This window comes from Crinia signifera, chromosome 7, assembly GCF_055691185.1.
Source record: "Crinia signifera chromosome 7, ASM5569118v1, whole genome shotgun sequence".
NCBI lineage: Eukaryota > Metazoa > Chordata > Amphibia > Anura > Myobatrachidae > Crinia > Crinia signifera.
Genome location: NC_139223.1, coordinates 174,359,292 through 174,377,504, shown reverse-complemented (window position 1 = coordinate 174,377,504; position 18,213 = coordinate 174,359,292). Strand labels below are relative to the sequence as shown.

General features: G+C 45.5%; 1 protein-coding gene across 2 annotated transcripts in view; it reads left to right on the top strand.

Moving 5' to 3' along the window:
- The first annotated feature begins 1,027 nt into the window (after positions 1-1,027).
- The window catches only part of ITGB2 (integrin subunit beta 2), a 47,802-nt gene continuing 30,616 nt past the window's right edge, over positions 1,028-18,213 (top strand). Inside the window, exons 1-2 of one of the 2 annotated variants that reach the window (XM_083154419.1) lie at positions 1,028-1,139; positions 16,364-16,424. In XM_083154419.1, the coding sequence (XP_083010545.1) occupies positions 16,367-16,424 (58 nt within the window). In that variant the 5' untranslated portion in view covers positions 1,028-1,139; positions 16,364-16,366. Of the gene's footprint in view, positions 1,140-4,604; positions 4,756-16,363; positions 16,425-18,213 lie in introns of those variants that run through there. The other variant, XM_083154418.1, reaches the window with a different exon arrangement.

Genomic DNA, 18,213 nt, shown 5'->3' with positions numbered 1-18,213 from the left:
ACTATCAAAGCCTCTACCACCTCTGATGGGAGGCTATTCCACTTATCCACTACCCTTTCTGTGAAGAAATTTTTTCTAACATTTCCCCTGAACCTACCTCCCTCCAGTTTCAGTGCATGTCCTCGTGTTCTATTACTTCTTTCCCTCCTGTACTATGTTAAAATCCTTCATATATTTGAAGATTTCTATCATGTCCCCCCTTTCCCTTCTCTGCTCCAAACTATACATTTTAGTTGCCCTTCTTTGTACAGTCTCTAATGTATTTATATCCTTCTGAAGATATGGTCTCCAGAACTGGACACAGTATTCCGGATGAGGCCGCACCAATGACCTATAAAGTGGCATTATTACTTCTTTTTTTTCTGAGCCTTCCTCATTGCTTTGCTACATTGCTTTCCTGCCTTTAAGTCACTTGAAATAGTGACTCCTAGACCCATTTCCTCCTCAGTAGTTTCCATTATAGTACCCTTGATACTATATTGAGCTTTTGGTTTTTTGAGTCCCAAGTGCATAATTTTGCATTTTTTAGCATTAAACTGTAGTTGCCATTCTCTTGACCAATTCTCAAGTTTACTTAGATCATCAGTCATTTGATTTACCCCTCCTGGTGTGTCTACTCTGTTGCATATCTTTGTGTCATCTGCAAAAAGGCATACTTTCCCTTCAATACCATTTGCAATGTCACTAACAAAGATATTAAAGAGCACTGGTCCAAGTACAGATCCCTGAGAAAGAACCACCACTGATTGCAACCTCCAGGATAAGATAAATCCCTGCTGGACCACCAGGACGAAATTTTGAAAAGTTGACCTTACATTATGACCTCATTCTCAGCCCCAATTACATCCAACATGTTATAACGAAGCAAAGTGTGAAAAGGGAACGGAGGAGGGGAAATACCTTTTATATCTATTGAAAATAAATCAGCAAAGGCAAAGGCTCTTTCACAGTCATTTTAACGCGAAACAGTTCTTTCCTCATTATTCCTGACGATTGTTTCCTCTTTTCTATCTTCCTCTTTTCTCAGGGCATCTAAATAACCAGCGCACTGGCTGCAGCAAGCTCAGGACTGAGGCTGAGGACCTGCCCATCACCTTCTGAGGACGGGGCTGGTTACCTTGTACCAGGCACTATATAAGGTACAGTTATAATGTATACATGATGGTTTAATATGATGCAGCATCAAACTTCATGCACATAAGTAGGTGTGTGGCAATTTCTCCATTCCGCTAGACTTTTTGCCAATTGTCTGCCGTGGGCCAGCACCATTACAATGGTATTTGTTACTGCAATAGAACATAAGCTCTATCGCATGCGATGTATCACATGGGACCCTTCAAAGGGAATTGGATGCAACTTCTACCATCATGTCGACTATGTTCATGTTGACCTTTTGTTTGTGTCAACATTCTGTCCATTTCACACTGAGCAAATGACCCGGGAAATTGCAGGGTTAATCGGGATGCGGTCATTTGGTCTACAGCATGATGGTAGACAGTCATTAGGTCGACATGGGAAAAGGTCGACATGTCATTAGTTCGACAGGTCGTTAGTTTGACAGGTCATTAGTTCGACAGTGTCTACGTTGACAGTCAAAAGGTTGACATGGGGTTTTTCGCTGTTTCTTGAGCTGACATGTGCCGACTATGCGGTATTTCATGCCCTACCATTCACTAGGGCAGGGCAACACCGGCCCTCCAGATGTTAGTAAACTACACATCCCAGGATGCTTTGCATTAGTTTTGCTATGTGGCTATGCTGAAACTGATGCAAGGCATGCTGGGATGTTTAGTTCATCAACATCTGGAGGGCCGGTGTTGCCCAGCCCTGCACTAGGGCGTGGTGGGAGAATAAAATAGTGTGCCGAGCGCAGTGAGGCACCGTGCCCGATGCATAGCGAGTGCAGCGAGTGATGCGAGGGGATGCGGTGCACTTTAAACTGTGTCCATGTCAACGGTGTTGACATTCAGGTAAAAAAAACAGTGAAAACCCTCATGTCGACCTTTTCACTGTCGACCTAGACATTGTCGAACTAACGACCTGTTCAACTAAAGACCTTTCGACCTGGAACCATGTCGACCTTGTCCCATGTTGACCTACACCCATGTCGACATTTTCCCATGTCGACCATCATGCTGTAGACCAAATTATCCCAACCCGGTTAATCTGCGTCATGTGTCGTTGTGAAAGGTTCAACCCGGGTTAAATACCCCATGTCCACGAATAGTCATGACCCAGATTAGTAGGCCCAGGTTATGTTGAAAAAAAGTGCTCATCGGTTGGAGTCACTACCTGGGTGCCACCAAAGTGCACAAGAGTGATGACCCCAAATTGCCACGAACGGGCTGGGGTGACAATGCAGAGTGCACCCCGGGTGTCATATGAAACGGGTTTGAGCAGTTGTTCCATTGGTTGAAACTGTGGTACAGTAACATAGCTGGGACTTGGGATTTTGGTGTGAAAGGGGATAACAGAGCTGTGGTACAATGTCACTGTCAGACTGAACAATGCATTTTGCCTTCGTGGTTCTTCTCTGAAAATATCTATTTTGAGGTTTTGTTTCCATTTACGCATTTTACAGCATGTGATGACCATGTAATTCTCAGGGTTATATTTGTTATATTTCGTGTAAAAAGGATATTAGAAACATAGAAACATCGAATTTGACAGCAGATAAGAACCATTTGGCCCATCTAGTCTGCCCCTTTTTTTACCCTTCAGGTAATCTCAACCCTTTTTAATCCTTATTTCTTTGTAAGGATAATTTGTATCCCACGTTTGCAGAGCGTCTTGCTACATTTCCTGCGGAAATAATGTTGAAATGTGGATGCAACAGGTTGGCAAGAGGACAACTACAGCATTTACACGTTCGGTGAAAAGATCTCAATATATCCGACCAGTGGACGGGGTGGTAACATCCCACTCCAAAAAGTCCTTCTACCCCATTTCCCCTCAGTCTACAGCGCTCACAAGAGCACTCCTACCACATGCGTATGGGTCTGCATGGGGTGCATATACACATTTGCACTTGCGCATATGGTCACAAAATACACTACGCAAGCTGGCATAAGACCCAAATACTGTAAAGTTACAGATGTCCCCATTAAGTCACGGGCGCCATGTTTTTGAAGACCTGCGGATGCACATTAGATTCTGTCATAAAGCCAGAGTTTGCTTGCTGCCATAGAGGAGGGGCCCATGTGGAACCTGCCCTATCCTCTCTTAAAACAAGCCTGTGAGAGAGCGTTGACAGCATGTATCAAAATCTTTGTGTGATTCTGAGTCATGTGTATGGGGATGGGAAGCCGCTTAGTGACATATCTCCTGCACTAGGTATATTAATGATGTGGGCCGCGGCCTTCGTCTTACAATCAGTGAGGGTTTACTCCAGCATATACAAGATCCCCCATATTTGTTGAATCAAAACTTGTTTTAGTATAACGTAACAAATTAAGGTTCTGCGGCTGCCGACAACTACAATTACTTTACGAGCAGAATCAGCCGCAAAATGTGTTAAAAAAAAATTAACAGATGCCAATTAAGTGAATTGACTGAGGCTGACAAACATACGCATTTGCATGGTGTATGCACGAGCCCAGCTTTGAGTGCAGCCAATGATCCCGGCATTAACTGTGGGCAGAGATGTGAGGAGTGATGATGTCAGTGGGGGCTCCACCAGGTCAGAGAGGAGTCACTGTCCCGCGGTGTAGGGTGGGTGATCTATGTCTCACAGAGGGTGTGTTCAGTAGGGAGGATGGGCGATCATTAGAGATCCACCCAATTTCTATATTCTCTGGATTTCACATCTGAATTTTGAATTTGGGATTGCATGATTTTATCAGTTTTTATTGATTTTTATCCATGATTATAGATATCCCCCCCCCCCATTTTAAACTTTAAACACTTGAGGTAATAGTGTATCCATCTGACCGCTGGACACTGTCGCATCTGTCAGGGGATTCCCCCCGCCATTCCGCCTCTGTCACTAGGGTCCCATCCTGACTGCTTGCAGTAAAAATACTAATCCTAAAATGGCCGTTGCCTCAAAGAAGACCGTTATTGTGGACGTTAGGGGAGTTGGAAGGACATTTTTCAATGCCAAAAGGCACAGCCGGACCCCAGCAGCAATGACGCTGGTGGATAGAGGTGGAACGAAGGTTGAACGGAGGAGGGAATCCACTGGCAAAGACTAGGAACTAGGCACCGGCAGTGTTATCAATATCCCCCCAAAACTCCCAGCACCCACAAACCACCCAGGATCTACGGGGGTTATTGCTACGCCACTGACTTGTGATTTTGTCAAAGTAATAAAACAAGGAATTAGACCTCTATTGGTCCTAGTAAGTGGTTTAAGTCCTAGAACTTTTACAGTTGGCCAATCATAGTAGCAGATTTGAAAAGCAACCGTTAGCAACCAGTTATTGATGTGAAGTGATGCGGGCCATGTTCATTTTTGTGTCTCATACTGTATCTTCTATGAAGTTGCAGGCTGCTGAGTGTGGCTTTCTGGTACATTATGTGGGTGGTACTGTGTCATATCTTAGGCAAATTTCACAAACACTTAAGTGGTTTTACTATATGACAAGCAGAGGAAATGAAAAGAGGAAGACGTAAAGGCTACACTGTGGCAAAACTGTGGCTTGCTAACGACATACACACTAGTGTCATTGGTCCAAAGTCTTTTCCAAGGATATTTATTCAGAATGAATTCACTTTTTCTATAAGGACAGGAAGCAGATGGGGAGACTATATAAGGTAAGAGTATCTTCTAATTGTACTATCCTCCTAACCCCAAATAAAGGTGACACAGCAGCAGAAAGAATACAGAAAGAACTACAAATACAAACTGCAATTTGAATTGGTTCTCGCTCCTAAAGAAACTTCTCATTTCGTTATTCATTGAACCGTTGCTCTGTTTCTATGTAAGAAAAAAAAGGTCACAAGTCCCAAGTTTGTTCAAGATTTATAGAACGGCTTCCATATTCTGGATGAGTGCACAGGAAGTCGTTTTATTCATTTCTGAATTATTTCACTGATTTCTTCCTGTATCAGGAACAGTTCTAAAAGTTACAGATTTAACTAAAAGCGCCGCCGTTACTTCATACTGCATAGCTACCTACCTTCCCGCATCCTGCAGGGGGGCTCCCATTTCAGTCATAAATCTCCTGCTGTCCAGGATTGTGCTCCTAATCTCCCAGATTCTTCAGATTCTAACGGGGTGCCAGTAAGGAGTTTCTTTGCAAGGACAGTGATTAGTTGTAAACACTTTGATTTGTTGTAGCTGACAGGACAGAGAGACAGTACCACATGATCACACAGGGTCTTCTTTATCTGTGCTGGTGTGCATTCATCCATAAATATAGGCAGGGCTTAAAACATGCAGACAGTCCAGTGTTCACAATAACATAACAGTTAATACACCAAAAACAAACTTAGGGATGAATTCGCACAAGGTCACATTGCATTTGGAATTTATGGCATTTATTATATACTGTGCTGAGTCAGAAGAAAATGAATATTACAGCGAATGCATAGTTGAAAACAAGAAACCCCTTATAGTTTTCAAAAGTACGCAACAAGGTAATACTGAGCCCAACATAGAGCTGCGGGGACCTATGTAAAATGTAACACATTTCAAAATGAGCTATTTGAATTTTGCTGAATCAGTGTTTATTATGGGACAACATAAGCTAAGAATGACATTTAGATCATTATGGGGCGCATTTATCAACATATTGCGATGCCGGCGCAGTGGCGTCGCCGGACTTCGTATTGCGGTGTTGAAGTACACCGCCTGGATGTATGATTAAAAGGGTGCAGGGACAGGGCTCCGAAAGGAGCCCGTCCCTGTGAAGCCCTGACCCAGAAGCCGGGGGGTCTGGCATGCACGGTTATGCGGACCCCTGCCGACCCCTGTGACCGCACTGCCCCGCTCGGCAGTGCGATCCCGTAGCCATAGGCTACAATGGGCTATCGCCATCCCAGAATGGGGATAGCCCAGGGATGCGAAGCCGGGCTGCCCGATGTTAATACATCGGCAGCTTTGTATTCCCCATAGAAACCTATGGGGGATGCGGCCGGCGGCGGTGCAGGGGGGATCGCAGCAGGGATCGGAGATTCCTGCTGCGGCCCCCCTTTGATACATTTAGGAGATACTTAATATGTGCGGCTAAACCCTGAAAACGTTTTGTGGAGCAGCACAGAGACATATACAAAAAGATTTAATTTTATGGAGTATTTTGTCAGGCGTGATGTTTGGCTATTTCTGCTGGTGCCTAGGAATAGTTTAGTAAATATTATAAAAGTGGTTGTGTAGCCCGTATGAAACAATCAGATTCCAGGGATCATTTGTATATTACATCCTAGAAAATGAAACGCAGAATCTGGTTGGTTGCTATGGGCAACGCCGCTACGTTTTTGAATCTTCGGTAAATGCAGAATGCAGCATTTGTGTAGGCTGATGCACATCATTGTGGTTTGCAAAAGAAGTAGCAAGACTTCTTTTGCAAACCACAATGGCTTTCTTTTTCTTGTGTTTTCTTGTGTTTCTTGTGTTTTGCCCACTAACTGATACTAGTGCAAAAAGTGTTACTGAGGACAAGGGAAAAGCAAAACTGTTAAATGAGTTCTTCTCATCAGTATTTACTAAGGGAGAGCAGACTGTGGAACGAACATTTACCACAAACGGGACAAATAAGCCAAATCTCATTTTGGATTTCACGCCAAAGTAAATAGTACTGAGGCTAAGCAAACTCAAAACAAATAAGTCACCAGGGCCAGATGGGATTCATCCAAGGGTATTAATGGAATTAAGGGATGAACTAGCTACCCCCCTACATTATATCTTTAGCAAGTCACTATCGTCAGGTATAGTACCAAAAGATTGGAGAATAGCAGAGGTAGTGCCAATATTCAAAAAAGGAAGATCCCGCTAATTACAGACCCGTTAGTTTAACATCAATTGTGGGTAAAGTATTTGAAGGATTTTTAAGGGATGGTATGCAGGAATATTTAGACCATCACCGTCTACTCAGTACTAACCAACATGGGTTCGTGAAAAATCTTTCATGCCAAACTAATCTACTAGGGTTCTATGAAGAGGTTAGCAAAAACCTTGATAATGGAAATGCTGTAGATGTGATTTTCCTAGATTTCGCTAAAGCATTTGATACTGTCCCACACAAGAGATTGATTAATAAAATGGAAAACCTAGGTTTGGGTGAAAATATCTGCAGATGGGTAGGGAATTGGCTATGTAATAGAGAACAAAGAGTGGTTGTGAATGGTGCCATATCAGATACGATACCGGTACTAAGTGGAGTGCCCCAGGGTTCGGTTTTGGGGCCCATTCTGTTTAAAATTTTTATTAACGATATTGGGATAGGGTTACTCAGCAATGTATCCATCTTTGCGGATGATACAAAACTTTGCAAAGTCATCAAATCATCAGAAGATGTCACCATGCTTCAAAATGATCTTGCAATTCTAGATGAGTGGGCAAAAAAAATGGAAGATGAGGTTCAATGTAGATAAATGTAAGGTTATGCACCTTGGGAGACACAACCAGTGTGCAAGTTACAACCTTAGCGGAGAGGAACTGGGTAATTTCATACTTGAAAAGGATCTAGGAGTCCAAATAGACAGCAAACTGGGATGTAGTGCCCATTGTAATGTAGCTACAAAAAAGGCCAACAAAATTCTGGCATGTATTAAGAGGGGAATGAAAACTAGGGACTCAAGGGTAATTATGCCACTGTATAAAGCACTGGTGAGACCTCACCTCGAGTACGGAGTGCAGTTCTAGGCCCCACACTTTAAAAAGGATATCATAGAATTAGAAAAAATCCAAAGGCGAGCAACAAAGCTTATTAGGGGAATGGAGAATTTAAGCTACGGGGAGAGATGAAGCAATTTGGGACTACAGGTTGAGTATCCCGTATCCAAAATGCTCGGGACCAGGAGAATTTTGGATAACGGATTATTCCGTATTTTGGAATATTTGGTACTTGTGAGTTATCCGGGCGTCCGATTTTTTGATTGTATGCCTTAAGTTAAGGCATACAATCAGATGCGATGCGATGCGATATCGCATCGCATCGCATCGCATGCGACCATCGGATGCGATGACCCGATTTTTCCATAGGAATCAATGTTAAAATGATTCCTATGGAAAAAGGGGTCCTTTTCATACCCCTACTATCCAAGTGGGCATGGAGTTGGATATAAACCTGTGGCGAGCGTAGCGAGCCACCGAGCCCGAAGCGTGGCGAGCGAAGCGAGCCCCGCGAGGGGACGGTATTCTGTGTCCCCTCGCGGGGCTCGCTACGCTCGCCACGCTTCGGGCTCGGTGGCTCGCTACGCTCGCCACAGGTTTATATCCAACTCCATGCCCACTTGGATAGTAGGGGTATGAAAAGGACCCTTTTTCCCATTGAATTCCATGTTAAAATGGACTCAGTCCATTTTAACATTGATTCCTATGGAAAAATCGGGTCATCGCATCGCATCGCATCCGATGGTCGCATGCGATGCGATGCGATGTCCCGATCCGACCCGATTTAAAAATCGGACGCCCGGATAACTCACAAGTACCGAATATTTTAATATTTCAATGATGTATTTTGAAGTATCTTGCATTTATGCTGTATAAACACATAAAATAAACACAAATATATTTTATTACCACATAAAATACACACAAATATATTTTATTTGTTCAAAAAACAAGGTTTTAAAACATGAAACAAAATTTGTGTCCTATCTCAGATATTGAATTTGAATGCCAAGCAATCATTTTCTTGTACATATATAGTGCCAGTTACATATCATGTCCTCAGTAGTGCTGTTACAGATGTCCCCAGTGAGTTTTTAGCTAAACAATTTTTTTTCCCCACTTTCTGGAAAGTATGGTTTTCGGAATAATTCGGATAACGGATATTCGGATACGGGATACTCAACCTGTATTTACATTGGAAAAGAAACGTTTAAGGGGGGACATGCTCAACATGTACAAGTATATCAAGGGCCAATATAAGGAACTGTCACACACCCTCTTTTCTACTAGAAAGGAATCTAGGACAAGAGGGCATGAGTATAGATTAGAAGAAAAAAAAATTCAGCTAGTAGAAAGATGTTCTTTACGGTCAGAACAGTCAAACTCTGGAACTCTCTTCCCAGAGAGGTGGTAACGGCTGGCTCACTAAATGCGTTCAAGGCAAAGTTGGACAAGCATTTACTGGATAAAAACATCCATGGGTACAAATAAGAAATATAATCTGTCTGTAAAATATCAGAACCTACCAAATCAGCAATGGATATCTATACCAGGTTTAACTAGATGGACGCAAGTCTTTTTTCAGCCTTACCTACTATGTAACTATGGGCCTTATTCTAGTTCACTCTTTCTGACAAAACCCTTCTTAGATGGACAAAACCATGTGCACTGCAGGTGGGGCAGATGTTACTTGTGCAGAGAGAGTTAGATTTGGGTGGGATTTTACTTCAAAGTGAGATCTATATTGCAGTGTAAAAATAAAGCAGGCAGTATTTACCCTGCACAGAAACAAAATAACTCACCCAAATCTAATTCTCTCTGCACATTTTACATCTGCCCCCCCTGCAGTGCACATGGTTTTGTCCATCTAAGAAGGATTTTGTCAGAAAGAGTGAACTAGAATAAGGCCCTATGTAAGTTGCAATTATAGTTAGAAAACTGAGGGAGAGACAAGTACATTTACAGAGGAGAAAGTCCTCACAGAACTCTCAAAACTGAAAGTGGATAAATCAATGGGGCCAGATGGGATACATCCAAGCAGTGGCGTAACTATAGAGGGTGCAGGGGATGCAGCTGCTATGGGGCCCGGCCGCTTGGGGGGCCCGAGTCCCAGCAGACACCTTCCCCTGCACCCATTAAACATTTTTATTTGACTTTGAAAAGTAGTGCCGCAAGGGCAGAAGCAGTAGCGCGGCTATCCTGTGGAAACTCCAAGCAGTTTCCCCTCTCCTTCCCCTTTCTGGCGCTGCTGGGCTGGAGAGCAGGATCTCAGAAAAGCAGTGCGGTTGGTGCTACTTAAGTTCGGGAGGCACAGGGACCCGGCGCCGATGTGCGGGAGGCACAGGGACCCAGCGCGATGTGCGGGAGGCACAGGGACCCGGCGCCGATGTGCGGGAGGCACAGGGACCCAGCGCGATGTGCGGGAGGCACTGGGACCCAGCGCCGATGTGCGCGAGGCACTGGGACCCGGCGCCGATGTGCGGGAAGGACTGGGACCCTGCGCCGATGCACAGGGACCTGGCGATTATGTGTGGGAGGCACAGGGACTCGGCGGTGATGTGCAGAAAGAACAAGGACTCGATGCGCACATGTGGGAGACCCAGCACTGCTTCAGGACTGCAGGTACAATCAAAGAACTGCTTTGCTTGCACTGAAGGGTGAGGGGACAGGGTACCTACTAGTGTACCTGGGGGTGGGAATGGGATAAAATTTAAAAGATTATGTCTGTCTAAAGTAAACAATTGCAAACCCCTGCTCCCCCACATCTCTTCTCACCTCCTGCCCCCTCCCTGTCTCACTTCTCTCTCCTTTCTCTCTAACCCTGCCCTTTCAACCCTTTCTCTCTCACTTCTCCACCATCTCTCTGCCCCATATGTCTCTTTGGTTGGTCAATATGGCGCGCAGTGAATAGCAAGGGGGGAGCTGGAGCTATTCTAGTCAGCATGCTGCTAAATTAGAGAATGCTGGTAGTCACAAGTATCTGATTTTTTTTTTTACTTTAGTGCCCCACAGCGATACTGTTTGCACCACTTTAGGGCTTAGAAAGGAATCGCCACCCTAGTTTTGCTGGTTTTCTGCCTGCACCCTAGAAGTGGTGCGAGCAGAAATACCATAGCTGGAGCTAGCGGTGTGCTGATATAGAATAGCTGTGCAAGCTCCCTCCATGTGCTGCTGACTGTGCACCATATTGAATCGACCCCTTTATCTCTCTCACTCTAGTCTCTCTCTTGATCTCTCTGACCCTGTTATCTCTCTCATCTTTCACCTTTTTTCCCACACTTCACCCTCTCTCTTTCCTCCATTTCCCACTCTTCTCCCCCCCTTTCTCACTGTCTTCCTACCTTGCGCTGTCTCTCTCTCTCTCTCTTTCTCTCTCCCTGTCTTTCCAACACCTTCTCTCTCATTCTCTCTCGCCTGTCACTCTTTCTCTAAATGACACTACCTTCCTCCCCGACACGTTTGAGTGGAGGGGGGGCCCTTCCAAAATTTTGCTATGGGGCCCACAAAGTTCTAGTTACGCCCCTGCATCCAAGGATACTAAAAGAGCTTAAAGGGGAGCTGGTAAAACCAATAACAGAATTATTCAACCAGTCACTAGCTACTGGAGTAATCCCAGAGGACTAGAAAACAGTGAATGTAGTCCCACTGCACAAAAGTGGTAAGCAACTATCGACCAGTGAGCCTTACATCAGTAGTAGGGAAATTGATGGAAACACTCTTAAAACAAAGAGTTGTAGAATATCTCAAAACCAGCAATTTACAGGATCCAAAACAGCATGGGTTTACTGGGGGAAGATCATGTCAAACAAATCTTCTTGACTTTTTTGACTGGGTGACTAAAGTAATAGATCAAGGTGGGGCTGTAGATGTAGCTTATCTAGACTTTAGTAAAGCTTTTGACACTGTCCCACATCGCAGACTGTTAAATAAACTTGAAAGCTTGGGATTGGATTCTAAGATAGTTGAATGGATAAGAGCGTGGTTGCAGGACAGAAAACAGAGAGTTGTAGTAAATGGAGTACAGTCAAAGGAGGGAAAGGTTACAAGTGGAATACACCAGGGATCGGTACTTGGACCGGGCTTTTTAATATCTTTATTGGTGATATTGCAAATGGAATTGAGGGTAAAATGTGCCTTTTTGCAGATGACACAAAGGTATGCAACAGGGTAGACACACCAGGAGGGGTAAAACAAATGATTGAGGATCTAGGTAGATTAGAGGAATGGTCAAGAGCATGGCAACTACAGTTTAATGCCAAAAAATGCAAAATCATGCACTTGGGTCTCAGAAATCCAAAGACTAAATGGTACTTATGTAGTATTTGGGCGCCCGATATGAAAATCGGGTCGGGACGATCACATCGCATCGCATGCGACCAAATCGTATGATGCGATCGACCCGATTTTTCCATAGGATTCAATGTTAAAATGGACTGAGTCCATTTTAACATAGGATTCGAGGGAAAAATGGGTCCTTTTCCTTTCCCCACTATCCAAGTGGGCATGGAGTTGGACATAAACCTGTGGCGAGCGTAGCGAGCCACCGAGCCCAAAGCGTGGCGAGCGCAGCGAGCGCAGCGAGCCCCGCGAGGGGACGTGGATTTGTTAAAAAGTATTCCACGTTCCTATGGAAAAATCGGGTCGATCGCATCGCATACGATTTGGTCGCATGCGATGCGATTATCGCATCGCATGGAATTGCATGCCCAGATAATACATAAGTACCGACTAAATATAGTATAAATGTAGATACTATAATGGAAACTACTGAGGAAGAGAGGGATCTAGGTGTCACTATATCAGGGGACTTAAAAGCAGGTAGGCAATGTAACAAAGCAATGAAGAAGGCAAAGTCAGATACTTGGTTGCATAGGGAGAGGTATCAGCAGTAGAAAGAAGTAATAATGCCACTGTATAGGTCATTGGTACGGCCTCACCTAGAGTATTGTGTTCAGTTCTGGAGGCCATATCTCCAGAAGGATATAAATACATTAGAGACTGTACAAAGAAGAGCAACTAAAATGGTGCATGGCCTACATCACAAAACGTACCAGGAAAGACTAAAAGATCTTAATATGTATACTTTAGAGCAGAGAAGGGAAAGGGGGGACATGATAGAAACTTTCAAATATATCAAGGGCTTTAACAAGGTACAGGTGGGAGACATTCTTCACAGGAAGAGGAGCAGCAGAACACGAGGACATGCGCTTAAACTAGAGGGAGGAAGATTCAGGTGAAATGGGAGGAAGAATTACTTCACAGAAAGAGTAGTAGATAAGTGGAATAGCCTCCCATCAGAGGTGGTAGACGCAAATACAGTAGTACAATTTAACCATGCTTGGGATAGGCATATTGTTATCCTTACAAAAAAATAAGGATCAAATATGGTTTGAGGTAACATGTTTAAAAAAGGGGCAGACTAGATGGGCCAAGTGGTTCTTATCTGCCGTCAAAGTCTATGTTTATGTTTCTATGTTTAACAGTCGGCATATCGTTATGGCATACCTCCCAACTGTCACGATTCCGTCGGGACAGTCCCGATTTTCGGGTCCTGTCCCGACGTCCCACCCGCGGCAGGCATTGTCCCGCTGCGGGGGGTGGCAGTTGGGAGACCCCCCAATCTAGTAGAATAGACGCTGTGCGCATGCGCACAGCGTCTATTCTCGTATGAAAATGAGGTTGCGGCTAATTAGCATAAGCCGCGCCCTCATTTGCATACGCCCCGCCCCCTTTTCGGACACTCGCGCGGCAAAGCCGCGCGAGTGTCCCTATTTCCTCCGGACGAAGGTTGGGAGGTATGTTATGGTTACCAATCAGGTGACTCAGAGTGAAATTTGGTTATTATAGTTTTATTGTAAAAAGCAGAAACTGATTTTTATATTTTTGGTACAGAATGAGTCACATCTACTTTATAGATGACAACGGTGCTGGGAAAGTAGCATCTTACAGCCCAGCATAGGAAGCTAGAGTCGGGGCTTACAGCTGAAAACATAGGGGTTGTTCAGTGCTGGCTTATACCCCTTTCACACAGCACAAATAACCCGCTGTGTGAAAGGGCCATTTCGAATATGCCAGGTCCAGCAACCCAGCAATCCGACCCAGGATAAAAAAAAGTGTTATTCCCGGGTCAGACCCGGGTTGCTGTGCAGTTTAAATGGGTAACCTGGGTTTTGTTCACTTTAATGGAGGAGGCAGCAGCGTCACCTCAGTGCTGACTCTTACCCTGCCTGACAAGCCGCCACCTCGCCCCGCCCCACCGGATGATGTCAGTGACTCGGGAATAAGCTGCTGTCGACGTGACAACTATCAACATTCACAATGTCCGTATTGAATGTCTGAATGCGAACATTTTGAACCGTGCCCCTATTGCAGTGATGGGGAACCTTTGGTCCTCCAGCTGTTGAACTACACATCCCAGCATGCCCTGCAACAGTCTTAGGGCCAGATGTATCAAGCTTCAAAAAGTGATAAAGTGGAGTACACACACTTCATACAAAAAAAAAAACTTTATACTTTCTGCTCCATGTCCGCAGATAATATCTTTACCTTCATGTTTGTAAGAAAGCAACTTTTTGTTCCTTTCTTACAAACATGAGGGTGCAGATATTATCTGCGGGCATGGAGCATAAAGTATCCGGAACAAACCATGTTGTTATGCAAGGGGAGCAAATATTTATTTATCTTTTTTTTTTTTTTTGTGCAGGGTAAATACTGGCTTCTTTTGCATGAAGCCCACAGATGTTTGACAGCTTTATTTTCACATTGCACTTTAGATACCATCAAAATCTAACTAACTAAGAGCCTTATTCTGGTTCTTAGAGGCAAATTCCTTCTCAAATGGGCAAAACCATGTGCACTGCAGGTGGGGCAGATGTAACATGTGCAGAGAGAATTAGATTTGGGTGAGTTATTTTGTTTCTGTGCAGGGTAAATACTGGATGCTTTAGTTTTACACTGCAATATAGATCTCAGTTTGAAGTAAAACCCCACCCAGATCTAATTCTCTCTGCACAAGTAAAATCTACCCCACCTGCAGTGCACATGGTTTTGTCCATTTGAGAAGGAATTTGCCTCTAAGGGCCAGATGTATTAAGCTTCAAAAGTGATAAAATGGAAAGTGATAAACAACCAGCCAATCAGCTCATATCTGTTATTTTTCAAACCCAGCGTGTGACATGACAAGTAGGAGCTGATTGGCTGGCTGTTTATCACTCTCCATTTTATCACTTTTTGAAGCTTGATACATCTGGCCCTAAGAGTGAACCAGAATAAGGCCCTAAATGTATTGTCTTGGTCTTAAGGCCCCCATACACTATGCGATTTGGGCCCGATTCCGGTGGATCGGGCTGAGAAATCGGGTGAAATCGGCCCATGTATCTGATGTCCGATCGGACCCAGAGATTATAAATGCATCACGTATGATCTCAGTGTCGTTCCTCCTCCCAGCGGCATGGAGCGGGGATCGAATGCGATATATTGCATGCAGAAGGGCTGCATGCGATGTACCGCATGCGATCCTGATGCCCAGGATGGTCCCAGGCAGCTCAATGTGAATTGGATGCGACTACTCCTGTTGCATCCAGTGCATGCACTGTCGGTAACTGCGGGGGGATGGCTATGTGCGGGGCCTCACATAGCCATCGCTGGGGGCATTCACACGGAGCAATCCGTGCTTTGGACCTTATTCTGGTTTAATCGGACCCCCGCGCATTCGCTGTGCAGCCACTGTAAATAGATTATTCGCCGGGCGACCGCAGATCAGAGACACCTTAGAGGTTTCTCTGATCTGTGAGCCAGGAGTAATCATTCGATGGTTGTTGACCATCGGATGATTTTTCCCCGGCTGCATTCGCAGCCGTGCAGGGATTCGCGGAGGATCGTGATATGCGAAGGGGGGTGGCCAGCATTGCCGGCGCCGAACGGCGTTTGTTGGGCCTTGCGAGTCAATCAGAATAAGGTCTTTTATTTCTGAAGCCCAAAACACATGGCAATCCCGCCGACGCCAATATCAGTGGCAGCGGGTCCCAGCGTGGTACATACACACTTCCCGATCCCGGATCCCATGCGGTCGTTAATGATCCGCGGGAGCGCACATAACAACATTGAGTGTACACACTAGAAGATAAAGTGAAAGATATATCTACTAGTGTGTATTCTTTATGCCGTTAAAGATGGGCACCTTCACCCATCGTTACCCCATCCAGCAAGTTAGGATGAAGGAGGTCCTCATAACGGCGGCCATGCCCCGTTAACGGGCATCACTCCCCTCGCACCCCCTCCCCTTGTGTGTATGCACTTGCCGATGCTGGCACCCCCAGTGGGACGCCACCGAAAATATTGGTGGCAGTGAGTTTGCGCCGTGTATTTGGGGCTAGAAATAGGGCTTACATTGCCCTGCGTGCACATGTTGCATATGCCCCACCTGCAGTGCAGCCCATCTGCAAACATTGCAGCCTAGCTAACAGGTAGGTCTGAATGAGGCCCATAGTTCTACTATTACTGCAACAATAACTTGTGGCTCGGAAACCAAAGAAACAGCAGACTTTTATACTATAGGCAAAGTCCTAATTCATTTTACTTTTATTTTAGGAAATGTCCTGGTATATTATTTCCCTGTGGATACAAGCCGCAATTCTCACTTCCAGTATTGGTAAGTAAATATGTGTATTTCATTTTGCAGGGACCCACCCGAGAATACGTCTGGGGCATTCCCTGGTTGGCCCCTTTCTCATCAGAAAAGTCCCTGAATTTTCTGGTGCGGGGAGGAGGCGAGCAGGAGGTGGGCAGGACTCAGGAGGCGGGCAGGAGATGGGATGGTGGCGGAGGAGGTGGACAATACTCACCCCGGGTTGCCAGTCCACAGGTGGCGGGCGCAGATGACAGGACAGACGGCGGGCGCAGATGATGCAGCTCTCCGGCTGCAGTGAGGGCACCGGAGAGCTGCGTTAACTTCATCCACCGCCTGTCCTGTCATCTGCGCCCGCCACCTGTGTGGATCCCCATCTTGAATGCCCGGTTGAGTACCCCTACCCCTTTCACACCGGCCAGGACCCTGGGTTGAACCCAGGAGCAACCCTGTTAGCTAGCAGGGTTGAAATCCCGACAAATTTTCCCGGGATTTTGGTCCGGGAACCTTTCACACCAGCAATAGTCGCGGGTTGTTCACGGCCCAACCCTGGAATTTAGGCTGGTGTGAAAGGGGTATAAGATGGAAGTCCAGGGACAAAGCATTGTGCACCTACTGGAGAGGGTCAGGTTGGGAGCTATGCAACATTGTATAGACCTGGGGTGGACAAACCTGTCCTAAGGATCTACCAACAGTTCATGTGACTCAAGCCACCATAGTAGGAATGAATGCAGCAGGTTTGAAAATGTGACAGTTAGTAATGACTACAGCTGTGCACCAGCTAGGTGATCTGGGGAATGTGACAGTTAGTAATGACTACAGCTGTGCACCAGCTAGGTTATCTGGGATATGTGACAGTTAGTAATGACTACAGCTGTGCACCAGCTAGGTGATCTGGGAAATGTGACAGTTAGTAATGACTACAGCTGTGCACCCGCTAGGGGATATGGGGAATGTGACAGTTGGTAATGACTACAGCTGTGCACCAGCTAGGTGATCTGGGGAATGTGACAGTGAGTAATGACTACAGCTGTGCACCAGCTAGGTGATCTGGGGAATGTGACAGTTAGTAATGACTACAGCTGTGCACCAGCTAGGTGATCTGGGGAATGTGACAGTTAGTAATGACTACAGCTGTGCACCAGCTAGATGATCTGGGGAATGTGACAGTTAGTAATGACTACAGCTGTGCACCAGCTAGGTGATCTGGGAAATGTGGACCGTTGGTAGACCTCGAGGACCGGTTTGGCCACCCCTGCTATACACGATTATTTGTTTTCTGATCATACATTCTTCATAGTTGCCTACCCTCCTGCATTCTGCAGGAGACTCCCTGAAATAGCAGCAATCTCCCTCTTTCCCTAATTAGTCTAGCAATCTCCCTCATCTCACCTAGCCCACATTACGCTGTTACATCCTGCTGCAGGTTCAATTTGTCGGATCGGACCCATCAGCGATACATCCGGTCCAATTCCGAGGTATCTGCCAGCGGTACCGCACTGCTGGCACACATTTTTATGCGTGATCTACCTCCAGGCGGCGGGTGCTGAGCAGCAGCAAGTGGTGAGGAGCAGTGGGGCGGGCGGCGATCAGCAAAAAGGGCACGTCGGGCATCGGTGGGTATTAGAATTTTTTTTTAAAGTGTCAAATGACTAGCCGGCCTCTGATTGGCTGAGAGCTCTCATTCGACACAGTTTTTAAAAATTCTAATACTCACTGCTGCTCCCAGGGAGCTGCCGGTCGGCTTACAGGTCGGCTTATGACAAGTTGGCCTAATGTATGGGGGCCTTAAGTTCAACTCGCCATCAGACAG